At 46.2% G+C, this 21,443-nt stretch overlaps 1 protein-coding gene across 2 annotated transcripts in view; it reads left to right on the top strand.

Annotated features, from left to right (window-relative positions):
* Positions 1-21,443, top strand: part of LOC106571250 (palmitoyltransferase ZDHHC14) — a 32,089-nt gene that overhangs the window by 8,838 nt on the left and 1,808 nt on the right. For both annotated transcript variants that reach the window (XM_045695618.1, XM_045695619.1), the window contains exons 2-8: positions 5,538-5,698; positions 8,844-9,002; positions 9,431-9,568; positions 12,334-12,382; positions 15,677-15,779; positions 16,140-16,249; positions 20,569-20,671. In XM_045695618.1, coding sequence (XP_045551574.1) covers positions 5,538-5,698; positions 8,844-9,002; positions 9,431-9,568; positions 12,334-12,382; positions 15,677-15,779; positions 16,140-16,249; positions 20,569-20,671 — 823 coding nt within the window. The remainder of the gene's footprint in view (positions 1-5,537; positions 5,699-8,843; positions 9,003-9,430; positions 9,569-12,333; positions 12,383-15,676; positions 15,780-16,139; positions 16,250-20,568; positions 20,672-21,443) is intronic.

Below are 21,443 nucleotides of genomic sequence, written 5' to 3'. Positions count from 1 at the left end.
GCTAATAATGTAAGAAATAACACACAATAAAGATGCCGCCTGTCGGCGCCATCTTACGTCTGTCGGCGCCATCTTAATACCTATCTATGACCCCCTATATAATACCAGGTAGGAACTTCCAAAATCTTTCCAAAAATGTTTGTTATGGGCTTATGTCCCAAATGGTACCCTACTCCCTACATAGTGTACTACTTTTGACAAGAGTCCTATGGGTTCTGGTCAAATGTAGTGCGCTATGTAGGATATAGTGTGCCAGTTCGGGTGCAACCATGATCTGCAAATGATTGAGATCCTCTGAGAGGAGCCATAGTGGAGTAATTTAGGAATTTCCCCACCAAGCCAAGAATAACAGCATCTGGGGCTGCTGTCCTTACTAACCCATAGGACCAGTCAATATGTCCTCTCACTCAAGTTCAAGTTTTATTGTCATGTGCACAAGTACCATGAAATGCTTAACTTGCAGGCTCCACAGTGGCTGTCTCCCAAATGGCATTCTATTCCCTATATAGTGCACTACTTTTTACCCTCAATATTGTGATATAGAATTGGTAGTTAGTGTTGTCCCATTGCTGCAACTCCTGTACGGACTTGGGAGAGGCGAAGGTCGAGAGCCATGCGTCTTCCGAAACACAACCCATCCAAGCCGCACTGCTTCTTGACACCTGCTCACTTAACCTGGAAGCTAGCCGGGTTAAGTGAGCAGTGTACAGCTGGCAACCAAAGTCAACATGCATGCGCCTGGCACGCCACAGGTAGTCACTAGAGCACGATGGGACAAGAACATACCGGCTAACCAAACCCTCCCCTAACCCCGACGACGCTGGGACAATTGTGCGCCGCCTCATGTGTCTCCCGGTCATGGCCGGCTGCGACACAGCCTGGGATCGAACCAGGGTCTGTAGTGATGCCTCTAGCGATGCAGTGCCTTAGAACACTGCGCCACTCAGGAGGCTGTAGTGCCCTATGTGTGACCATAGCCCTATGGGTCCATTTGTATGGAAAAATGCACATAACTCCATACCATTGCCATATGTACAGTATGTGCTGCTATAGACCCAGGCTATGAGAAGAGAAGAATGGAGCGTCTGTTCATTTGTTGAAATAATGTGAAAATAAATATGAAGGCATACCTTTCATTTCATGCTTTTGTCACGGATGCCAGTCGAGGAAAATGCTTGGAAATAGTTTTTCTTCTCAGGCTGAGGCCAGTAGATTTCAGTCAGTGGATACGTCCCGAATGGCACCCTATTCCCTATATAGTGCACTACTTTTGACCAGAGCCCTATGGGGTGTGTTGAATTGTGCCACAGAAAGCTTTCCAGGAAGGCCATTCCTCCTTGGCCCTGGCCCCAGTCTTGTCATCTGATGACGTTAGGTACAGAAGACAGACAGTACAGTAGTGCTAACCAACATCTGTTCATGAACAAAACACTAGGCATGGTTTAAGTGAGTTTGTTGTTACAAGTGAATCAAATAATTATGTGTGTGTGTGCACATGCCTGTTTATCCTAACAGTTTTATTAGTTGTAAACTTTCCACCCACCCAGATACAGAGAGACCACGCTAAGACCAGCTAATAAATACACCTAGCATAGGCTAATAATGTATTGTCGACATATTCAACAGCGTTTAAGAACTATATTACCTTCAACAGTGTTCTTGTGATCAAGCCATCAATGTTTTGTGATTATTGGTGTCGTAAAAACTGGTTAGCAATTAGCATGTTTGACATTTCAGTGGAAGAACTACTCTATCAGCTTTTTGATAAGCGGTTTACAAAATACGTCTCGTATTATCGGCATACGGTCACCAGTTATTGGCCACCTTACTATTTGGTTCAATTCTAAGATATATCTGTTTTAATTTGGTTCAAAAAAGAGACACCAACCATGTATCCAAAGTGTTTACAAGATAGTTGACTAGCCTTCGGGTAAAAAAAAAAAAATGACTTCCCTGTCAACTCTTCATTGCGTAGCCCGGTGGGCCCTCCTGTAGACTCTTAAAAATGGTTCTTCACCAACATCTTCTTGAGTGTTGTGACCAAATAATGTCTCATTATTTGTTTTACAGATAATTCTTATGTTTTGAGAAAGTAGATAACACTTTAATACTAACATATAAATCAGCATGAAAAATGTAGGTAAAAAGTTGGATATTAAACATGTGCTCTGTCACGCAGTCAAATTTGACAATATACAGTGTGTCTCACAATGTGTGTGTGTATATATATATAGTTTTCATAACTGTGACCTTAATTGCCTATCGTCTGTAAGCTGTTAGTGTCTTAACGATCGTTCCACAGGTGCATGTTCATTAATTGTTTATGGTTAATTGAACAAGCATGGGAAACAGTGTTCAAACCCTTTACAATGAAGATCAGTGAAGTTATTTGGATTTTTATTAATTATCTTTGAAAGACAGGGTCCTGAAAAAGGGACGTTTCTTTTTTTGCTGAGTTAAAATATATATATATATATATATATATATATATATATATATATATATATAATATGTGTGTGTATATGTATGTATGTATATATATATATATATATATACATACATACACACACACACACACACACACACACACACACACACACACACACACTGCTCAAAAAAATAAAGGGAACACTTAAACAACACAATGTAACTCCAAGTCAATCACACTTCTGTGAAATCAAACTGTCCACTTAGGAAGCAACACTGATTGACAATACATTTCACATGCTGTTGTGCAAATGGAATAGACAACAGGTGGAAATTATAGGCAATTAGCAAGACACCCCCAATAAAGGAGTGGTTCTGCAGGTGGTGACCACAGACCACTTCTCAGTTCCTATGCTTCCTGGCTGATGTTTTGGTCACTTTTGAATGCTGGCGGTGCTTTCACTCTAGTGGTAGCATGAGACGGAGTCTACAACCCACACAAGTGGCTCAGGTAGTGCAGCTCATCCAGGATGGTACATCAATGCGAGCTGTGGCAAGAAGGTTTGCTGTGTCGGTCAGCGTAGTGTCCAGAGCATGGAGGCACTACCAGGAGACAGGCCAGTACATCAGGAGATGTGGAGGAGGCCGTAGGAGGGCAACAACCCAGCAGCAGGACCGTTACCTCCGCCTTTGTGCAAGGAGGAGCAGGAGAAGCACTGCCAGAGCCCTGCAAAATGACCTCCAGCAGGCCACAAATGTGCATGTGTCTGCTCAAACGGTCCGAAACAGACTCCATGAGGGTGGTATGAGGGCCCGACGTCCACAGGTGGGGGTTGTGCTTACAGCCCAACACCGTGCAGGACGTTTGGCATTTGCCAGAGAACACCAAGATTGGCAAATTCGCCACTGGCGCCCTGTGCTCTTTACAGATGAAAGCAGGTTCACACTGAGCACAAGTCTGGAGACGCCGTGGAGAACGTTCTGCTGCCTGCAACATCCTCCAGCATGACCGGTTTGGCGGTGGGTCAGTCATGGTGTGGGGTGGCATTTCTTTGGGGGGCTGCACAGCCCTCCATGTGCTCGCCAGAGGTAGCCTGACTGCCATTAGGTACCGAGATGAGATCCTCAGACCCCTTGTGAGACCATATGCTGGTGCGGTTGGCCCTGGGTTCCTCCTAATGCAAGACAATGCTAGACCTCATGTGGCTGGAGTGTGTCAGCAGTTCCTGCAAGAGGAAGGCATTGATGCTATGGACTGGCCCGCCCGTTCCCCAGACCTGAATCCAATTGAGCATATCTGGGACATCATGTCTCGATCCAAACAACAACGCCACGTTGCACCACAGACTGTCCAGGAGTTGGCGGATGCTTTAGTCCAGGTCTGGGAGGAGATCCCTCAGGAGACCATCCGCCACCTCATCAGGAGCATGCCCAGGCGTTGTAGGGAGGTCATACAGGCACGTGGAGGCCACACACACTGCTGAGCCTTATTTTGACTTGTTTTAAGGACATTACATCAAAGTTGGATCAGCCTGTAGTGTGGTTTTCCAATTTAATTTTGAGTGTGACTCCAAATCCAGACCTCCATGGGTTGATAAATTGGATTTCCATTGATTATTTTTGTGTGATTTTGTTGTCAGCACATTCAACTATGTAAAGAAAAAAGTATTTAATAAGATTATTTCATTCAGATCTAGGATGTGTTATTTTAGTGTTCCCTTTATTTTTTTGAGCAGTGTATATAAACTCAGCAAAAAAATAAATGTAAATTGCAAAAATAAATTGCAATGTCCGTACTGTGAGACGCCTAAGACAGTGCTACAGGGAGACAGGACGGACAGCCGATCGTCCTCGCAGTGGCAGACCACGTGTAACAACACCTGCACAGGATCGGTACATCCGAACATCACACCTGCGGGACAGGTACAGGATGGCAACAATAACTGCCCGAGTTACACGAGGAATGCACAATCCCTCCATCAGTGCTCAGACTGTCCTCAATAGACTGAGAGAGGCTGGACTGAGGGTTTGTAGGCCTGTTGTAAGGCAGGTCCTCACCAGACATAACCGGCAACAACGTCGCCTATGGGCACAAACCCACCATCGCTGAACCAGACAGGACTGGCAAAAATGCTCTTCACTGACGAGTCGCGGTTTTGTCTCACCAGGGGTGATGGTCGGATTCGCATTTATCGTCGAAGGAATAAGCGTTACACCGAGGCCTGTACTCTGTGTGTCACAGAATCATCAGACTGAGCTTGTTGTCATTGCAGGCAATCTCAACACTGTGTGTTGCAGGGAAGACATCCTCCTCCATGTGGTACCCTTCCTGCAGGCTCATCCTGTCATGACAATGCCACCAGCCATACTGCTCGTTCTGTGCGTGATTTCCTGCAAGACAGGAATGTCAGTGTTCTGCCATGGCCTGCGAAGAGCCCGGATCTCAATCCCATTGAGCACGTCTGGGACCTGTTGGATCGGAGGGTGAGGTCTAGGGCCATTCCCCCCAGAAATGTCCGCGAACTTGCAGGTGCCTTGGTGGAAGAGTGGGATAACATCTCACAGCAAGAACTGGCAAATCTGGTGCAGTCCAGGAGGAGATGCACTGCAGTACTTAATGCAGCTGGTGGCCACTCCAGATACTGACTGTTACTTTTGATTTTGACCCCCCCCCCCTTTGTTCAGGGACACATTATTTCATTTCTGTTAGTTACATGTCTGTGGAACTTGTTTAGTTTATGTCTCAGTTGTTGAATCTTGTTTTGTTCATACAAATATTTACACGTTAAGTTTGCTGAAAATAAATGCAAGTGACAGTGAGAGGACGTTACTTTTTTTTGCTGAGTTTATATATATATATATATATAACTTTTTTGAAAAGTCTCAAAACTTACATAAACTGCAATGAAAATTGGTGGTCAGCTAGCTAGAAGGGTGTCTTTAGTCACAAAACGTACTGTTATTTCCCAGGCCATTTAAATGTTGAGCTCAAGGTGATTTAATCCTCCAACCACTAGAGTGTCCGATGTTTGGGGGTGTCCGATGTTTGGGGGGGAAATGAGCTACATGCTTTTCCATTCCTAATTCTTTTCGTTCCTCCCCTCTTCCAGCTGCCCATTCCTGGCGTCCAACCTGACCCCGGCCATCCCGGTAATCGGAGGGGTGCTGTTTGTCTTTGTTCTGGGGATGCTGTTCAGAGCTAGCTTCAGTGACCCGGGAGTCCTGCCCCGTGCCACGCCCGACGAGGCTGCCGACTTGGAGAGACAGATTGGTAACTATGGAGACCACCTGGTTTCCTAACAGTCCAGAACTGGGTTCTGGTCAAAAGTAGTGCACTATGTAGGGAATAGGGTGCATTTTGGGACTTTGCTGAGGCAGAACTCTGAGGTGGCTGCTTCTCCTTGTTTGTGTTCTAATGAGGTAGATAGATTTGTTATCAACGTGAACTTCACCCGACCTCTATTAAACGGCGTGGATCGAGCCAATCACGTGCCGCCCTCTAAACGCCTGTGTGTGCGTGCCAGTGAGATGATAAGGTGTTCAGAGATGACATCAGCTTTGAGAGGTGCTTTGCCCAGAGCACAATGGCATGTGGTCCAAACAGCCTGATTTTAAGGGACTCATTTTAGAGTTCAATTTAGAAAATATCTCAGCCGTGTCGCAAATGTTTTACCATATTCCCTTTTAGTGCAATACTTTCGATCAGGACTCATAGGCCTCTGGTTAAAGGTAGTGCAATATGTAGGGAATAGGGTGCCATTTGGGAACCAACCCTCCTTTATCACATGCAAGACACTTGTTCCCTTTTGTTATGAGACACCCAATCCAATGCAAACCAAGAAGAATGAGTCAGGGATGTTCACTGACAGAATCTGTATTATACAGACCGAACAATCAATGTATATTTAAACTGTGTTTTTCCATGTGAATACAGCATTCCGGAACAGACCTGTCAATCACAAAAGAGTCATTACTGAGAGAATGACCAAATTTGGGCATTGCTTGCTCTGCATCTAACTCCAGCTTTTTTATAGCAGAAGAGAAAACGTTTCCTGGCTGCGTCTCATATGGCACCCTATTTCTCATGTAATGCACTACTTTTCACCAGTCCCCATAGGGCTCTGGTCAAAAGTAGTTCACTATATTGGAAATGGGTTGCCATTTGGGACATAGCCTATGTCTCACCACCTCAACGCTGTTGTATACGTTTGATGAGGAAGGGTGGAAAGAATTCTGTTATATTTACTCAGTTTGGTTGTTTAGTGTCTGTGGCCAGTCACTATGTGATGCACGTCTAGAAATAACATCTGCACATCCTGTATTAAAGGATGTAGAGGTTCTGGACTGTACCGTCAACTCTACAAACAGGAAATTGGTGCTAATTGTCGTCAAAATCGTGCCTACAAACAATACCTATAAACGAGAATTACATTTTGTTTATTGAACGTTGATGAAAAGTAATATTACAGGCCTGCACTGAAAAAGCAGTGAGCTTATGGAGAGGTAGTCCTATTGTCTGTTTCACAACCTAGCCCTTGCAACCTAAACGCCTTCAAACTACTACTTTGTCTTTGTCTCTCCCACGCTTCTTCAGTCTCGCTCCCGAATGTTAGCTTTGGAGCAGCTCGATGTGTTTTCAATTCTAAGCTGCTTTATTTGCTGCTTCCCACAACTTGCAGTCCCACAATGCATTCTGTCTGATGTCTGCTGTGCTTCTCTCTCACTGTGTCATGGACATCGTAAGGGTAGGACCAAGGCGCAGCGGGTAAAGTGCTCATCTTCTTATTTTATTAAAGAAAACACTTAATCAAAATAAACAAATGACAAAAACAGTCCAGTAAGGTGCACAGACTATACTAGAAGCACCCACCCACAAACACAAGTGAAAACAAACACAACTAAATATGGCCTCCTATTAGAGACAACAACAACCAGCTGCCTCTAATTGGAGGTCATTGCCAAAACTCACATAGAAATAGAAAAGCTAGATTTAAACATAGAAATAAGAAAACTAGAACCTAAACCCAAAATACCCAAACACACAAAACAAACACCCCCCTGCCACGCCCTGACCAACTATAATGACAAATAACCCCTTTTACTGGTCAGGATGTGACACACTGTGTGTTTTTCTGTCTCTCTCTCCTCCTTTTTATATATACTTCTCATCATTCCTGCACTGTGTTTCAGCAGGAGTCGTGTTGTTAAATGCATTCACAATCCTCTGTGTATAAGAATGACGTGAATGTGATTGCAAGTGATCTCATTCCCTTTCCGCAATATACTTAATGTATGCTCTGTTCCGACGCTACTGTCACCGCCACTGTCAATGTCTTGTTTTTCATATGCACAAAGTCGTGGTTAAATATTGAGGCTAAACCTCAATCCCACAGATGTTCACCACATTGATATTCCGTTGTCGCCTGAAACATGATAGGTAAATCTGCAATATTTAACTTTTTGGGCGATCTGACCAAATTCACATTGACAGATCTATAACAAATATTTCTTTCTCATTTAAAGCAAGTCTAAGAAACAGTCAATCTGTTCTATGTGCGCTATTTCTATGCTTCCCATTCTTAAGTTTAGTTTTTGCGTCTTTTACTTTTGGTTTTGTACACCAGCTTCAAACAGCTGAAAATACAATATTTTGGTTATGGAAAATATATTTCACAGCGGTTTAGATGGTAGAATGGTTTTCTACACTATCCTTGCTTGTTTTGTTACATAAACTGAAACTATTAGAATTATAGCAACCAGGAAATGGCGGAGCGATCTTTAACGTTTATACACTCTATTTATATTAAACAATAAACCAGTGGTACAGTGCAATGAAATGTTAACAAGGAATGATGCAGTGTATGATGAAAACAATGGTCCAAGGCAGTGATGCAGAGTAAGTGTTATGCAGGGCTGCAGGGCCGTCCCTTTGGCCCCCACCCACCAGAAGCCTCACCCCCCAGACCACACTGAGACTAATAAATAACTTTTTCTGGATCAATTAGGTGTGCCCCCCCCCCCCCCATCTCCAAGCAGGAAGAGCATGCAGTGTGTGTGATGAGTGCTAGATCTGAGATGAATAATGTAATCAAGTTAACACTGTGCCACCGTGCCCCAGGTGCCTGCCGCTGTAAATTGCATCAGCGAGGAAGCCAGTAAAATGTGCTGACTGTGAAAGCCTATACTGTTGATGCGATTGCGTGACTTATTTTGTTTATTACGGGGAACAGGGAAATAAAAACAGAGCCAGAGCCCCCTTGGATACAGGAGTTCGTATCTTGCCCCTACCAGACTGGCTGTGCATTTTGAAATAAGATACAGCTCTGAGAATGCACTGGATATCCAACATAGGAAAACAAAGGAATATGCTTCCCTTGTGAACTAAATCTGACTTGGTCTTGTGTGCTCCTCTTCAGACGCCGCTAATGGCCCCAGTGGTCCAGGGTACAGGCCGCCCCCGAGGATCAGAGAAGTGGTCATCAACGGGCAGACGGTCAAGCTTAAGTACTGCTTCACCTGCAAGATCTTCAGGCCCCCACGGGCCTCGCACTGCAGCCTGTGTGACAACTGTGTAGGTGAGTGGAGTAGACCTGGACATCACTCAGACGCTCAGGCTTCTTTCTGTGGGAACATAATAGGAGAAACTGACTAACTCCATGGCTGTTCCATATGTATGACTTTTAAACCATCTACCCTCCCCTCGCTTTCTACTTTTTATTTCCTTTTCTATCCGCTACCTTCTTCCCTCTCTCTTCCCCTTTAATTCTCTCTTCCACTCTTTACACTTTTCTGTTTCCCTTTCTCTCCACTTCCCTCTCTGTTTCTCCCTCTCCTCTTTTTCTCCCCTCTTTCTCTCCTCTCCTCTCTCTCTCTCTGTTTCTCTCACTCCCCTCTTTCTCACTCTCCTCTCTCTCTCTCTCTGTTTCTCTCACTCTCCCCTCTCTCTCCCCTCTTTCTCACTCTCCCCCCTCTCTCTCCCCTCTCTCTCTCTCTCTCTCTGCAGAGCGTTTTGACCACCACTGTCCCTGGGTGGGGAACTGTGTTGGGAAGAGGAACTACCGTTTCTTCTACCTCTTCATCCTGTCCCTCTCCTTCCTCACCGTCTTCATCTTCGCCTTCGTTATTACACACGTCATCCTGAGTGAGTGACTCCGACCAGACACACACACACACAGTGGTGATGCCCTGAGATAAACACAAAACTCAGTTTTTCCCCAAACAAGTCTCCTGTACATGTCAGGTACCCTGAACATACTGTTTGTTATGCAGATAATATCAACAAGGACAAGATGAGGGAATATATTACCCTGGTATTTCTCTAATAGGTATCAATCTTTTTTTGCCCTAGACATCTTTACTTAATTTTCCTATCCCGATACACTGCAGCACAGCGTTTCTCACATTCTTTTCAGGTGTATTTAACAGTCAGCAATATATACACATAAACAAGGGCCACACCCTCTAGCAGCCTCTAGCCCTGAGCAACACTACCTCCTAGGGCACTTCATCTCTGTAATGGGTGAGATGGGCTCTGACATCGATCAGCCCCTCTCCCTACCTCCACTCCGCAGAGTACTGCCCTCCCTCCCTGCTCCCCAGCGGAGGCTGGCTGTCAGCAAAGCTGGTGACATGGCTTCTCTCTCTCTCTGTGTGAGGAGACAGAGCATTGTGACACTTTACACCACAGATCAGTCAGCAGACCAGGGGCCGTATGTATCAAGCCTCTCAGAAGAGAAGTGCTGATCTAGGATCAGCTCCCCCCGTCCATGTAATCTTTTACTCTGAGATACACTGAGCTTGATACATACGGCCCCAGGGGTGTGCACACTGCAACCCCGGTCTGGGGACCACAACTCACTGCAGGGAGAGAGTCAACATACGCATGGCCTGGCTTTAATTATATACCTGTTTGTTTAGTCATTTCCTACAATGGCTTCTCTACAGGCTATAATGAATGGATTGAGGTTTCATTTGTATCAGTGATCAGCAGTAGGCCCATTGATTACTGTAACTAACCGGGTTGTGGGGATTGATTGTGGTTAGTGTGTCCTATGTGTAGCCTTATTTTATCTTTATTTAACTAGGCAAGTCAGTTAAGAACAAATTCTTATTTATAATGACGGCCTAGGAACAGTGGGTTAACTGCCTTGTTCAGGGGCAGAATGACAGATTCGTACCTTGTCAGCTTAGGGATTCGATCTTGCAACTTTTCGGTTACTAGTCCAACGCTCTAACCAGTAGGCTACCTGCCGCCCCAGATGGGAAGAGCTTCTTCTGAACCCTTAATTGGCAGTCATTGTCGCGTCCCAAATGGTACCCTATTGGCTCTGTTCAAAAGTAGTGCACTATATAGGGAATAGGGTGCCATTTGGGATGCACACATTCCCTGCTTCACCACAGTAGAGGTGTTTTGATCAAGTCTAGAGTTTCTGGTGGATTACTTGACTGATTCAGCCTATTGACCCTTCACATCAAGCCCTGAATTAAACCTAGTTTTCTCATCATTGCCTTTGTGTAGGGAGGTTTTCAATGTGTTACTGCTGTATAGACAGAGCACAGGGCTAGAGATCTCCTTTTCTGCTCCTCTCTGTTCTCCCAGGTGCAGTCAGTCAGTGTGACTAGCATCAGTTACTCTCCCAGGTGCAGTCAGTCAGTGTGACTAGCATCAGTTACTCTCCCAGGTGCAGTCATTCAGTCAGTGTGACTAGCATCAGTTACTCTCCCAGGTGCAGTCAGTCAGTGTGACTAGCATCAGTTACTCTCCCAGGTGCAGTCAGTCAGTGTGACTAGCATCAGTTACTCTCCCAGGTGCAGTCAGTCAGTCAGTGTGACTAGCATCAGTTACTCTCCCAGGTGCAGTCAGTCAGTCAGTCAGTGTGACTAGCATCAGTTACTCTCCCAGGTGCAGTCAGTCAGTCAGTCAGTGTGACTAGCATCAGTTACTCTCCCAGGTGCAGTCAGTCAGTCAGTGTGACTAGCATCAGTTACTCTCCCAGGTGCAGTCAGTCAGTCAGTCAGTGTGACTAGCATCAGTTACTCTCCCAGGTGCAGTCAGTCAGTCAGCGTGAGTAACATCAGTTACTCTCCCAGGTGCAGTCAGTCAGTCAGCGTGAGTAACATCAGTTACTCTCCCAGGTGCAGTCAGTCAGTCAGCGTGAGTAACATCAGTTACTCTCCCAGGTGCAGTCAGTCAGTCAGCGTGAGTAACATCAGTTACTCTCCCAGGTGCAGTCAGTCAGTCAGTGTGAGTAACATCAGTTACTCTCCCAGGTGCAGTCAGTCAGTCAGTGTGAGTAGCTTCAGTTATGTGAAGTAATGCTGTGTATTGACTAGCTCATCATCATGGTGCTCAGTGAGACTTTGGATGTTCCACTCTACCAACAAGCTCTCTCTGTTCTCTCTCCCTGCTCTCTCTGTTCTCTCTCCCTGCTCTCTCTGTTCTCTCTCCCTGCTCTCTCTGTTCTCTCTCCCTGCTCTCTCTGTTCTCTCTCCCTGCTCTCTCTGTTCTCTCTCCCTGCTCTCTCTGTTCTCTCTCCCTGCTCTCTCTGTTCTCTCTCCCTGCTCTCTCTGTTCTCTCTCCCTGCTCTCTCTGTTCTCTCTCCCTGCTCTCTCTGTTCTCTCTCCCTGCTCTCTCTGTTCTCTCTCCCTGCTCTCTCTGTTCTCTCTCCCTGCTCTCTCTGTTCTCTCTCCCTGCTCTCTCTGTTCTCTCTCCGCTCTCTCTGTTCTCTCTCCCTGCTCTCTCTGTTCTCTCTCCCTGCTCTCTCTGTTCTCTCTCCCTGCTCTCTCTGTTCTCTCTCCCTGCTCTCTCTGTTCTCTCTCCCTGCTCTCTCTGTTCTCTCTCCCTGCTCTCTCTGTTCTCTCTCTTTGCTCTCTGTTCTCTCTGTTCTCTCTCTCTGCTCTCCGCAGGATCCAAACGGACAGGCTTCCTCAGCGCACTCAAAGACAGCCCTGCCAGATATCCTTTCACTGGGGGAGAGTCTGTCTGTCTGTCTGTCTGTCTGTCTGTCTGTCTGTCTGTCTGTCTGTCTGTCTGTCTGTCTGTCTGTCTGTCTGTCTGTCTGTCTGTCTGTCTGTCTGTCTGTCTGTCTGTCTGTCTATCTGTCTGTGATAGTGTCCTCGTCTCTCTGAATGACAGATGATACTGTCCTCGTCTCTCTGAATGACAGATGATACTGTCCTCGTCTCTCTGAATGACAGATGATACTGTCCTCATCTCTCTGAATGACAGATGATACTGTCCTCATCTCTCTGAATGACAGATGATACTGTCCTCATCTCTCTGAATGACAGATGATACTGTCCTCATCTCTCTGAATGACAGATGATACTGTCCTCATCTCTCTGAATGACAGATGATACTGTCCTCATCTCTCTGAATGACAGATGACACTGTCCTCATCTCTGAATGACAGATGATACTGTCCTCATCTCTCTGAATGACAGATGACACTGTCCTCATCTCTGAATGACAGATGACACTGTCCTCATCTCTCTGAATGACAGATGACACTGTCCTCATCTATGAATGACAGATGACACTGTCCTCATCTCTGAATGACAGATGACACTGTCCTCATCTCTGAATGACAGATGATACTGTCCTCATCTCTGAATGACAGATGATACTGTCCTCATCTCTGAATGACAGATGATACTGTCCTCATCTCTGAATGACAGATGACACTGTCCTCATCTCTGAATGACAGATGACACTGTCCTCATCTCTGAATGACAGATGACACTGTCCTCATCTCTGAATGACAGATGACACTGTCCTCATCTCTCTGAATGACAGGTGATACTGTCCTCATCTCTCTGAATGACAGGTGATACTGTCCTCATCTCTGAATGACAGATGACACTGTCCTCATCTCTGAATGACAGATGACACTGTCCTCATCTCTGAATGACAGATGATACTGTCCTCATCCCTCTGAATGACAGATGATACTGTCCTCATCTCTCTGAATGACAGATGATACTGTCCTCATCTCTCTGAATGACAGATGATACTGTCCTCATCTCTGAATGACAGATGATAATGTCCTCATCTCTGAATGACAGATGATACTGTCCTCATCTCTGAATGACAGATGACACTGTCCTCATCTCTGAATGACAGATGACACTGTCCTCATCTCTGAATGACAGATGACACTGTCCTCATCTCTCTGAATGACAGGTGATACTGTCCTCATCTCTCTGAATGACAGGTGATACTGTCCTCATCTCTCTGAATGACAGATGACACTGTCCTCATCTCTGAATGACAGATGATACTGTCCTCATCCCTCTGAATGACAGATGATACTGTCCTCATCTCTCTGAATGACAGATGATACTGTCCTCATCTCTGAATGACAGATGATACTGTCCTCATCTCTGAATGACAGATGATACTGTCCTCATCTCTGAATGACAGATGATACTGTCCTCATCTCTGAATGACAGATGACACTGTCCTCATCTTTGAATGACAGATGACACTGTCCTCATCTCTCTGAATGACAGGTGATACTGTCCTCATCTCTGAATGACAGATGATACTGTCCTCATCCCTCTGAATGACAGATGATACTGTCCTCATCTCTATGAATGACAGATGATACTGTCCTCATCTCTGAATGACAGATGATACTGTCCTCATCTCTGAATGACAGATGATACTGTAAGTATGTCGCTCTTTCCAACTGTGGGAGTAATCTAATGGTTATCACACACACCAACGTTTCCGTTAGCCGGTAATAGCCGTTTTTTGACAACAGCGGCCTAGTGATTAAGAGCTTTGGGCCCGTAACCAAAAGGTCGCTGGTTCGAATCCCCGAGCCGACGAGGTGAAAAAAATCTGTATGTGCAAGGCACTTAACCCTAATTGCTCCTGTAGGTGGCTCTGGATAAGAGCTTATGCTAAATGACTAACATGTTAAAGGTACTTTCATCTCTGTCACAGGAAACCGCTCGCATGTGCTTTTGACAATTACGGTTTCCAGCTAATTGCATTATGGAACGAAAATGTGCGTGTAGCCTACAGCCTTGTGCACATTGCTGTGCTTATAATGTGAAGAAATAATAGTTTATCAACATTTTAAACTAAACGTTTTGATCTGTTGCATCAGCCTCTTTGCTTTTTAACGTTTTTTTGGTGTAGGCTAGGACTACTGGTCGTATGAATTTGGAATCTATTGTCCCAGAGTCTGTTTGGAATAGGCTATTTCTTTCTCGCGCAGAACAACAAGCTGACTAATAGAATAGGTAAGCTTTTCTACTATGGGGATAGTAGATTGACATAAGCTAGTGATTTTGCTGTTCGTTACTCGTCTTGTTGGCTGAGGAAAAGTACATGTGGACTGTTATTCTAACATCTTCAAAGTGCACATCAGAATTCAGAAACGCCATTCCATGTTAAGATGAATTACCATAATCTAAATGTGATTTCTGTCATTGTGAGCAGCGTGGGTGGACGCCCTAATCAGGTTATGCACCCAATGCATATGGGTCCGGTAAATTTCTCAAATGTCCGGAAATCGTGACGCACACGTACACACAACATCAGAAGAGATAAACACAAGGAGGAGGTGTTTAAATTCTGTGCATTGTGGGACAGGTTTTCGTTTGATTTGAGGGGAGAGCTATACGCTGCCATCTCCCTTCTTTTCATTTCCATTAGGGAGCAGACAGACACATTGCCTCTTTTCCATTCGTCTCCATCCAGCCACCCTGCTGCTTTCTGACAATCATGCACCTGTCATTTTTCATTTGGGCCTTGATCACACTGCACATAGGCCCGCCCCCTGTCATCCTGCAGAGGCAACAGATCTGACACACACACACACACACACACACACACACACACACACACACACACACACACACACACACACACACACACACTCTGTAGGCTGGAATACACTAAACAAATGATAGGGGGAGAGGCATTAACGTGTGTGTTTGCGTGTGTAGCACGTGTGCTGGGTTAGATGTGTATGTTAGTTGATTGTTGGTGTGTATCCACTTTGCCTGGAGTCTCTCGGGACATTACGGAGGACACAGCAGTTATTTCATGGAGCCGTACCACATGGAGATTGCATTGCCTAGTAAATCAATGGCCCGACAATCTTCTGGTAGTCAATACCACTATGTCCCACTATGTTACCAAGGTCAAATGCAAGAGCTCTCTCCACCTCTCAGTCACCGTGACGACGTGCCAGTTGTTGTAGTGATGGTGGTCTCGTTTCCTTAACTGAATGACTGTGTTGGAGGTGCTGGTGTGTTTCTTCTCGGTGTGGTCCATTATGGGCCTGTCGGGCTTCCACACCTACCTCATCAGCTCCAATCAGACCACCAACGAGGACGTGAGTACACACACACACCACTTGTCATCATCCAGCTCTCTCCGTCTTTGACTGCTGATATAAATTCTGTCTCATTAAGGCTCATTTCACGCTTGGTCCTCCATGTAATAACTTGCTGGCCTGATTTTTTTTCACTTGCGCTGCTGAGGTTCTGGTAGATTGAACACTCGAACATCCTCCCTCATCCTTCTGAACTGTCTCTCTGGTGTGATTGGTCAAGTTCCACTGTCCTCCAAGAGTGTCTGAATTTCCTCTTCACTTCAATTTGCTCCTCAATTCATGCACCTTGGTTTGAGAGCGAGGTAGCGGCAGTGTTCCCTTCCCTTCCCTTTGGACTGATGGGTCATGTTCCCCCTCCAGATTAAAGGCTCGTGGTCGACCAAACGGGCGAAGGACAACTACAACCCCTACAGCTACGGGAACATCCTGACCAACTGCTGTGCTGCCCTCTGTGGTCCTCTTCCACCCAGGTGAGTCTCTGTCTGCCATGGCCAAACTAACCCTAACAGCAAGGCTGGTCGTGTTCAGTAAGGAGAAAACTATTTGAAACAGGGAGGTACTTCCTGAAACTTGTCCAATGAGAACACATACTTTTGTATGCGCTGAGGGGCCACACAGTCACGACTGTAGCTCAACTGTAGATCCAAGGGATTTTAGATTCATCTCTCTATCTCCTCCTCTTCTCTCCCCTCCCTCCTCCCCTCCCCTCATCTCTCTTTCTCCCTCCCCTCCATCTCTCTCCCTCCTCCTCTTCTCTCCCCTCCCTCCCGTCCTCTCCATCTCTTTTTATCCCTCCTCCCATCCTATCCATATCTCTTTCTCCCTCCATCTCTCTCCCTCCTCCTCCTCTTCTCTCCCCTCCGTCCTCTCCATCTCTTTCTCCCTCCTCCCCTCCATCTCTCTCCCTCCTCCTCTTCTTCTCTCCCCTCCCTCCTCCCCTCCCCTCCATCTCTCTTTCGCACTCCTCCCCTCAATCTCTCTCCTTCCTCCTCTTCTCACCCCTCCCTCCTCCCCTCCACCAGACATGCCACCAGGGGTCTTTTCACAGTCCCCAAATCCTTATTGCATGGAACTCTCTTTCATCTCGTATTGCTCAAATGAACAGCAAACCTGATTTAAGATAACTGATAAAGCAACACCTCTCCCCTATTTGACCTAGATAGTTTGTGTGTACGTATTGATATGAAGGCTACGTGTGCATTTTTTTTAATGTATGTAGTTCTGTCCTTGATGTTCTTGACTATTAATGTTCTGTATTATGTCATCTTTCATGGTTTGTGTGGACCCTAGGAAGAGTAGCTGCTGCTTTCACAACAGCTAATGGGGACCTAATAAAAAACCAAATGAAATAAAATATCTATCTCTCCCTCCTCCTCCTCTCCATCTCTCTCCCTCCTCCTCTCCATTTCTCTCCCTCCTCCTCTCCATCTCTCTCCATCTCTCTCCCTCCTCCTCTCCATCTCTCTCCCTCCTCCTCTCCATCTCTCTCCCTCCTCCTCTCCATCTCTCTCCCTCCTCCTCTCCATCTCTCTCCCTCCTCTCCATCTCTCTCCCTCCTCCTCCTCTCCATCTCTCTCCCTCCTCCTCTCTCCATCTCTCTCCCTCCTCCTCTCTCCATCTCTCTCCCTCCTCCTCTCTCCACCTCTCTCCCTCCTCCTCCTCTCTCCATCTCTCTCCCTCCTCCTCCTCTCCATCTCTCTCCCTCCTCCTCCTCTCCATCTCTCTCCCTCCTCCTCCTCTCCATCTCTCTCCCTCCTCCTCCTCTCCATCTCTCTCCCTCCTCCTCCTCTCCATCTCTCTCCCTCCTCCTCCTCTTCTCAACCCTTCCTCCTCCATCTCTCTCCCTCCTCCTCTCCATCTCTCTCCCTCCATCTCTCTCCCTCCTCCTCTCCATCTCTCTCCCTCCTCCTCTCCATCTCTCTCCCTCCTCCTCCTCTCCATCTCTCTCCCTCCTCCTCCTCTCCATCTCTCTCCCTCCTCCTCCTCTCCATCTCTCTCCCTCCTCCTCCTCTCCATCTCTCTCCCTCCTCCTCCTCTCCATCTCTCTCCCTCCTCCTCCTCTCCATCTCTCTCCCTCCTCCTCCTCTCCATCTCTCTCCCTCCTCCTCCTCTTCTCACCCCTTCCTCCTCCCATCTCTCTCCCTCCTCCTCTCCATCTCTCTCCCTCCATCTCCTCCCTCCTCCTCTCTCTCCCTCCTCCTCCTCTCCATCTCTCTCCCTCCTCCTCCTCTCCATCTCTCTCCCTCCTCCTCCTCTCCATCTCTCTCCCTCCTCTTCCTCTCCATCTCTCTCCCTCCTCTTCCTCTCCATCTCTCTCCCTCCTCCTCTCCATCTCTCTCCATCTCTCTCCCTCCTCCTCATCTCTCCCTCCTCTTCCTCTCCATCTCTCTCCCTCCTCCTCTCCATCTCTCTCCATCTCTCTCCCTCCTCCTCATCTCTCTCCCTCCTCCTCCTCTCCATCTCTCTCCCTCCTCCTCCTCTCCATCTCTCTCCATCTCTCTCCCTCCTCCTCCTCTCCATCTCTCTCCATCTCTCTCCCTCCTCCTCATCTCTCTCCCTCCTCCTCCTCTCCATCTCTCTCCCTCCTCCTCCTCTCCATCTCTCTCCCTCCTCCTCCTCTCCATCTCTCTCCCTCCTCCTCCTCTCCATCTCTCTCCCTCCTCCTCCTCTCCATCTCTCTCCCTCCTCCTCCTCTCCATCTGTCTCCCTCCTCCTCCTCTCCATCTCTCTCCCTCCTCCTCCTCTTCTCAACCCTTCCTCCTCCTTCTCTCTTCCTCCCCTCCATCTCTCTCCCTCCTCCTCCTCCATCTCTCTCCCTCCTCCTCTATCCCTCCATCTCTCTCCCCTTCCTCTTCTCTCCCTCCTCCTCTCTCCCCTTCCTCCTCTCCCCTTCCTCCTTCTCCTCTTCTCTCCCCTTCCTCCTCCTCTCCTCTCCTTTACTGCATTAGTCAGCACCCACTGAATGAGCTCCCCTTATGTGAATCAAACTGTCAGCCACTGTGTTAAATGAGCAACGCTTTCAATCAAGATATCCATCAGTGCACGCAGGCAGGAATAATTACTGTACACTCTGTTTCTGTTCTCTTTCGAGGGAGCTGGAACTAGCCTTGTCTTACACATTATTAGGATGAGCTCAGCACATTGTCTACACCCCAAATTGCAACCTTTTTGACAAAGGTAGTGCACTATATAGGGAATAGGGTGCAATTTGGGGCACATCCATCGTAAGCGTCCCTACAGCATATGTTTTTTTATTGCATTTAACGCAAATGGTCTGGCTGTAGAGGATAATGTCATTCATCCAGTCATCTGCTCTATCCCCAATGACACCACAATACCAAAACTATGGAGTTACATTAGGGTCAATTTTATTTTGGGGCCTAAATTATTTCACCCATTCATTTGACTCCATACACTACTCGCAGATACAAAATCAAGTCAGTTTCTCAAACATCTGGTGGAGTAACAATTATCATTGATTCATTAGCTGGCCTATCACATTAATGGGTTGCATCTGGCTTGACAATAGTGGAATAGCTGAGGTATGTGTAATACTAGCTGCGGTATGTGTAATACTAGCTGCGGTATGTGTAATACTAGCTGCGGTATGTGTAACACTAGCTGAGGTATGTGTAATACTAGCTGAGGTATGTGTAATAATAGCTGCGGTATGTGTAATAATAGCTGCGGTATGTGTAATAATAGCTGCGGTATGTGTAATAATAGCTGAGGTATGTGTAATAATAGCTGAGGTATGTGTAATACTAGCTGAGGTATGTGTAATACTAGCTGAGGTATGTGTAATACTAGCTGAGGTATGTGTAATACTAGCTGAGGTATGTGTAATGTGTAATACTAGCTGAGGTATGTGTAATACTAGCTGAGGTATGTGTAATACTAGCTGAGGTATGTGTAATACTAGCTGAGGTATGTGTAATACTAGCTGAGGTATGTGTAATAATAGCTGCGGTATGTGTAATACTAGCTGAGGTATGTGTAATACTAGCTGCGGTATGTGTAATACTAGCTGAGGTATGTGTAATACTAGCTGAGGTATGTGTAATAATAGCTGAGGTATGTGTAATAATAGCTGAGGTATGTGTAATACTAGCTGAGGTATGTGTAATACTAGCTGAGGTATGTGTAATACTAGCTGCGGTATGTGTAATACTAGCTGAGGTATGTGTAATACTAGCTGAGGTATGTGTAATACTAGCTGCGGTATGTGTAATACTAGCTGAGGTATGTGTAATACTAGCTGAGGTATGTGTAATACTAGCTGAGGTATGTGTAATACTAGCTGCGGTATGTGTAATACTAGCTGAGGTATGTGTAATACTAGCTGAGGTATGTGTAATACTAGCTGAGGTATGTGTAATACTAGCTGCGGTATGTGTAATACTAGCTGCGGTATGTGTAATACTAGCTGAGGTATGTGTAATACTAGCTGAGGTATGTGTGTGGTTTGCTCAGTAGGTAGGTACTGTACATTGGATCCTCTGGGAATTTCAGGTGACTGTTCTCTGTCCGTAGACGGGTGACTACCATCTGCTCTGTGTGTGGGTATGCATGGAGAGATGGGGCGCGGAGGCTTCACACACGCATGAATGCTCGCACCAAGGCGACACACACACAAACACTCTGCAGTTACACACATGCACACCAAAGCAGACTCTCTCTCTCTCACACACACACACACACACAAACACCTAAGCGTGAACACAGACACTTTTGCAGGTACACACACATTTCAAGACCTCTGCTCATGTGCCATGTCTTTTATTTCTAGTCTTATTGACAGAAGAGGCTTCATCCAGCCAGACACACCCCAGCCTGTGTCACACTCCAATGGGAGCAGCATGTACAACTCCACCCAGCTTCACATTCACATGGTAGGTTGTGTGTGTGTGAGAAATAGGAAGAGGGAGATGTGGGTGTGCTCTGGAGAGAGAGAGAGAGCACTTTCTTAATGCATTCTGTGGTTTCACAGGACTGAGTTGGCACTTCAGTATTTATAACCACTGAGAAACGCTTTGAAAGTTATTTCAAAGTGGACTCCCCTTATGATGTCAGCAACTCACTTACAAATGGCTCTTTGAACTGGACTCTGTCATTATTACGACCAACAGAGAGCAGTCATCTGTCTCTATTCATGTCACTATTGGGCTCTGATTCCCTTTCTCCTCTCTCTCTCTCTCTCTCTCTGGTTCGCTATTTATCCTCTCGCTCTCTCTTTTCTCTCTCCCTTTTCTCTCCCTCTCTCCCTACTGGTGGTCGCAGTGGGCTTTACCCTGTGATCCAGAGAGCAGTATTTAATAGTGAATGAACACAGCTTATGTGTTTGTGTTCATTGATTCATCGGGGTGTAACTTCTCACGTCTCACTCTGAGGCAATCCTATCACCCTCCATCTAAATATATCCATATTTGAATTCACCTGTCGGTACTCTGATGAATGCTGATGTGTGTTATCCCCCTGCAGTCTGTGGATCCTCTCCCTGCAGTGGTTTCAAATAGCCCTTTTTTATCTCAAGCAGAATAATCATAGTCTTCTAGCTAGTTCCTTATTTGCATACAGCCTTGCTTGAAGCTGGCAGCTGTGAGAACAAGTAACTTTGGCCGTACGCCCGTGCAGAGATTATGAAAATGTTTGAAAATAAAAAAG

Source organism: Salmo salar, chromosome ssa15, assembly GCF_905237065.1.
Source record: "Salmo salar chromosome ssa15, Ssal_v3.1, whole genome shotgun sequence".
NCBI lineage: Eukaryota > Metazoa > Chordata > Actinopteri > Salmoniformes > Salmonidae > Salmo > Salmo salar.
Note: the sequence above shows the minus strand (reverse complement) of the source record. Positions and strands in the feature narration are given on the sequence as shown.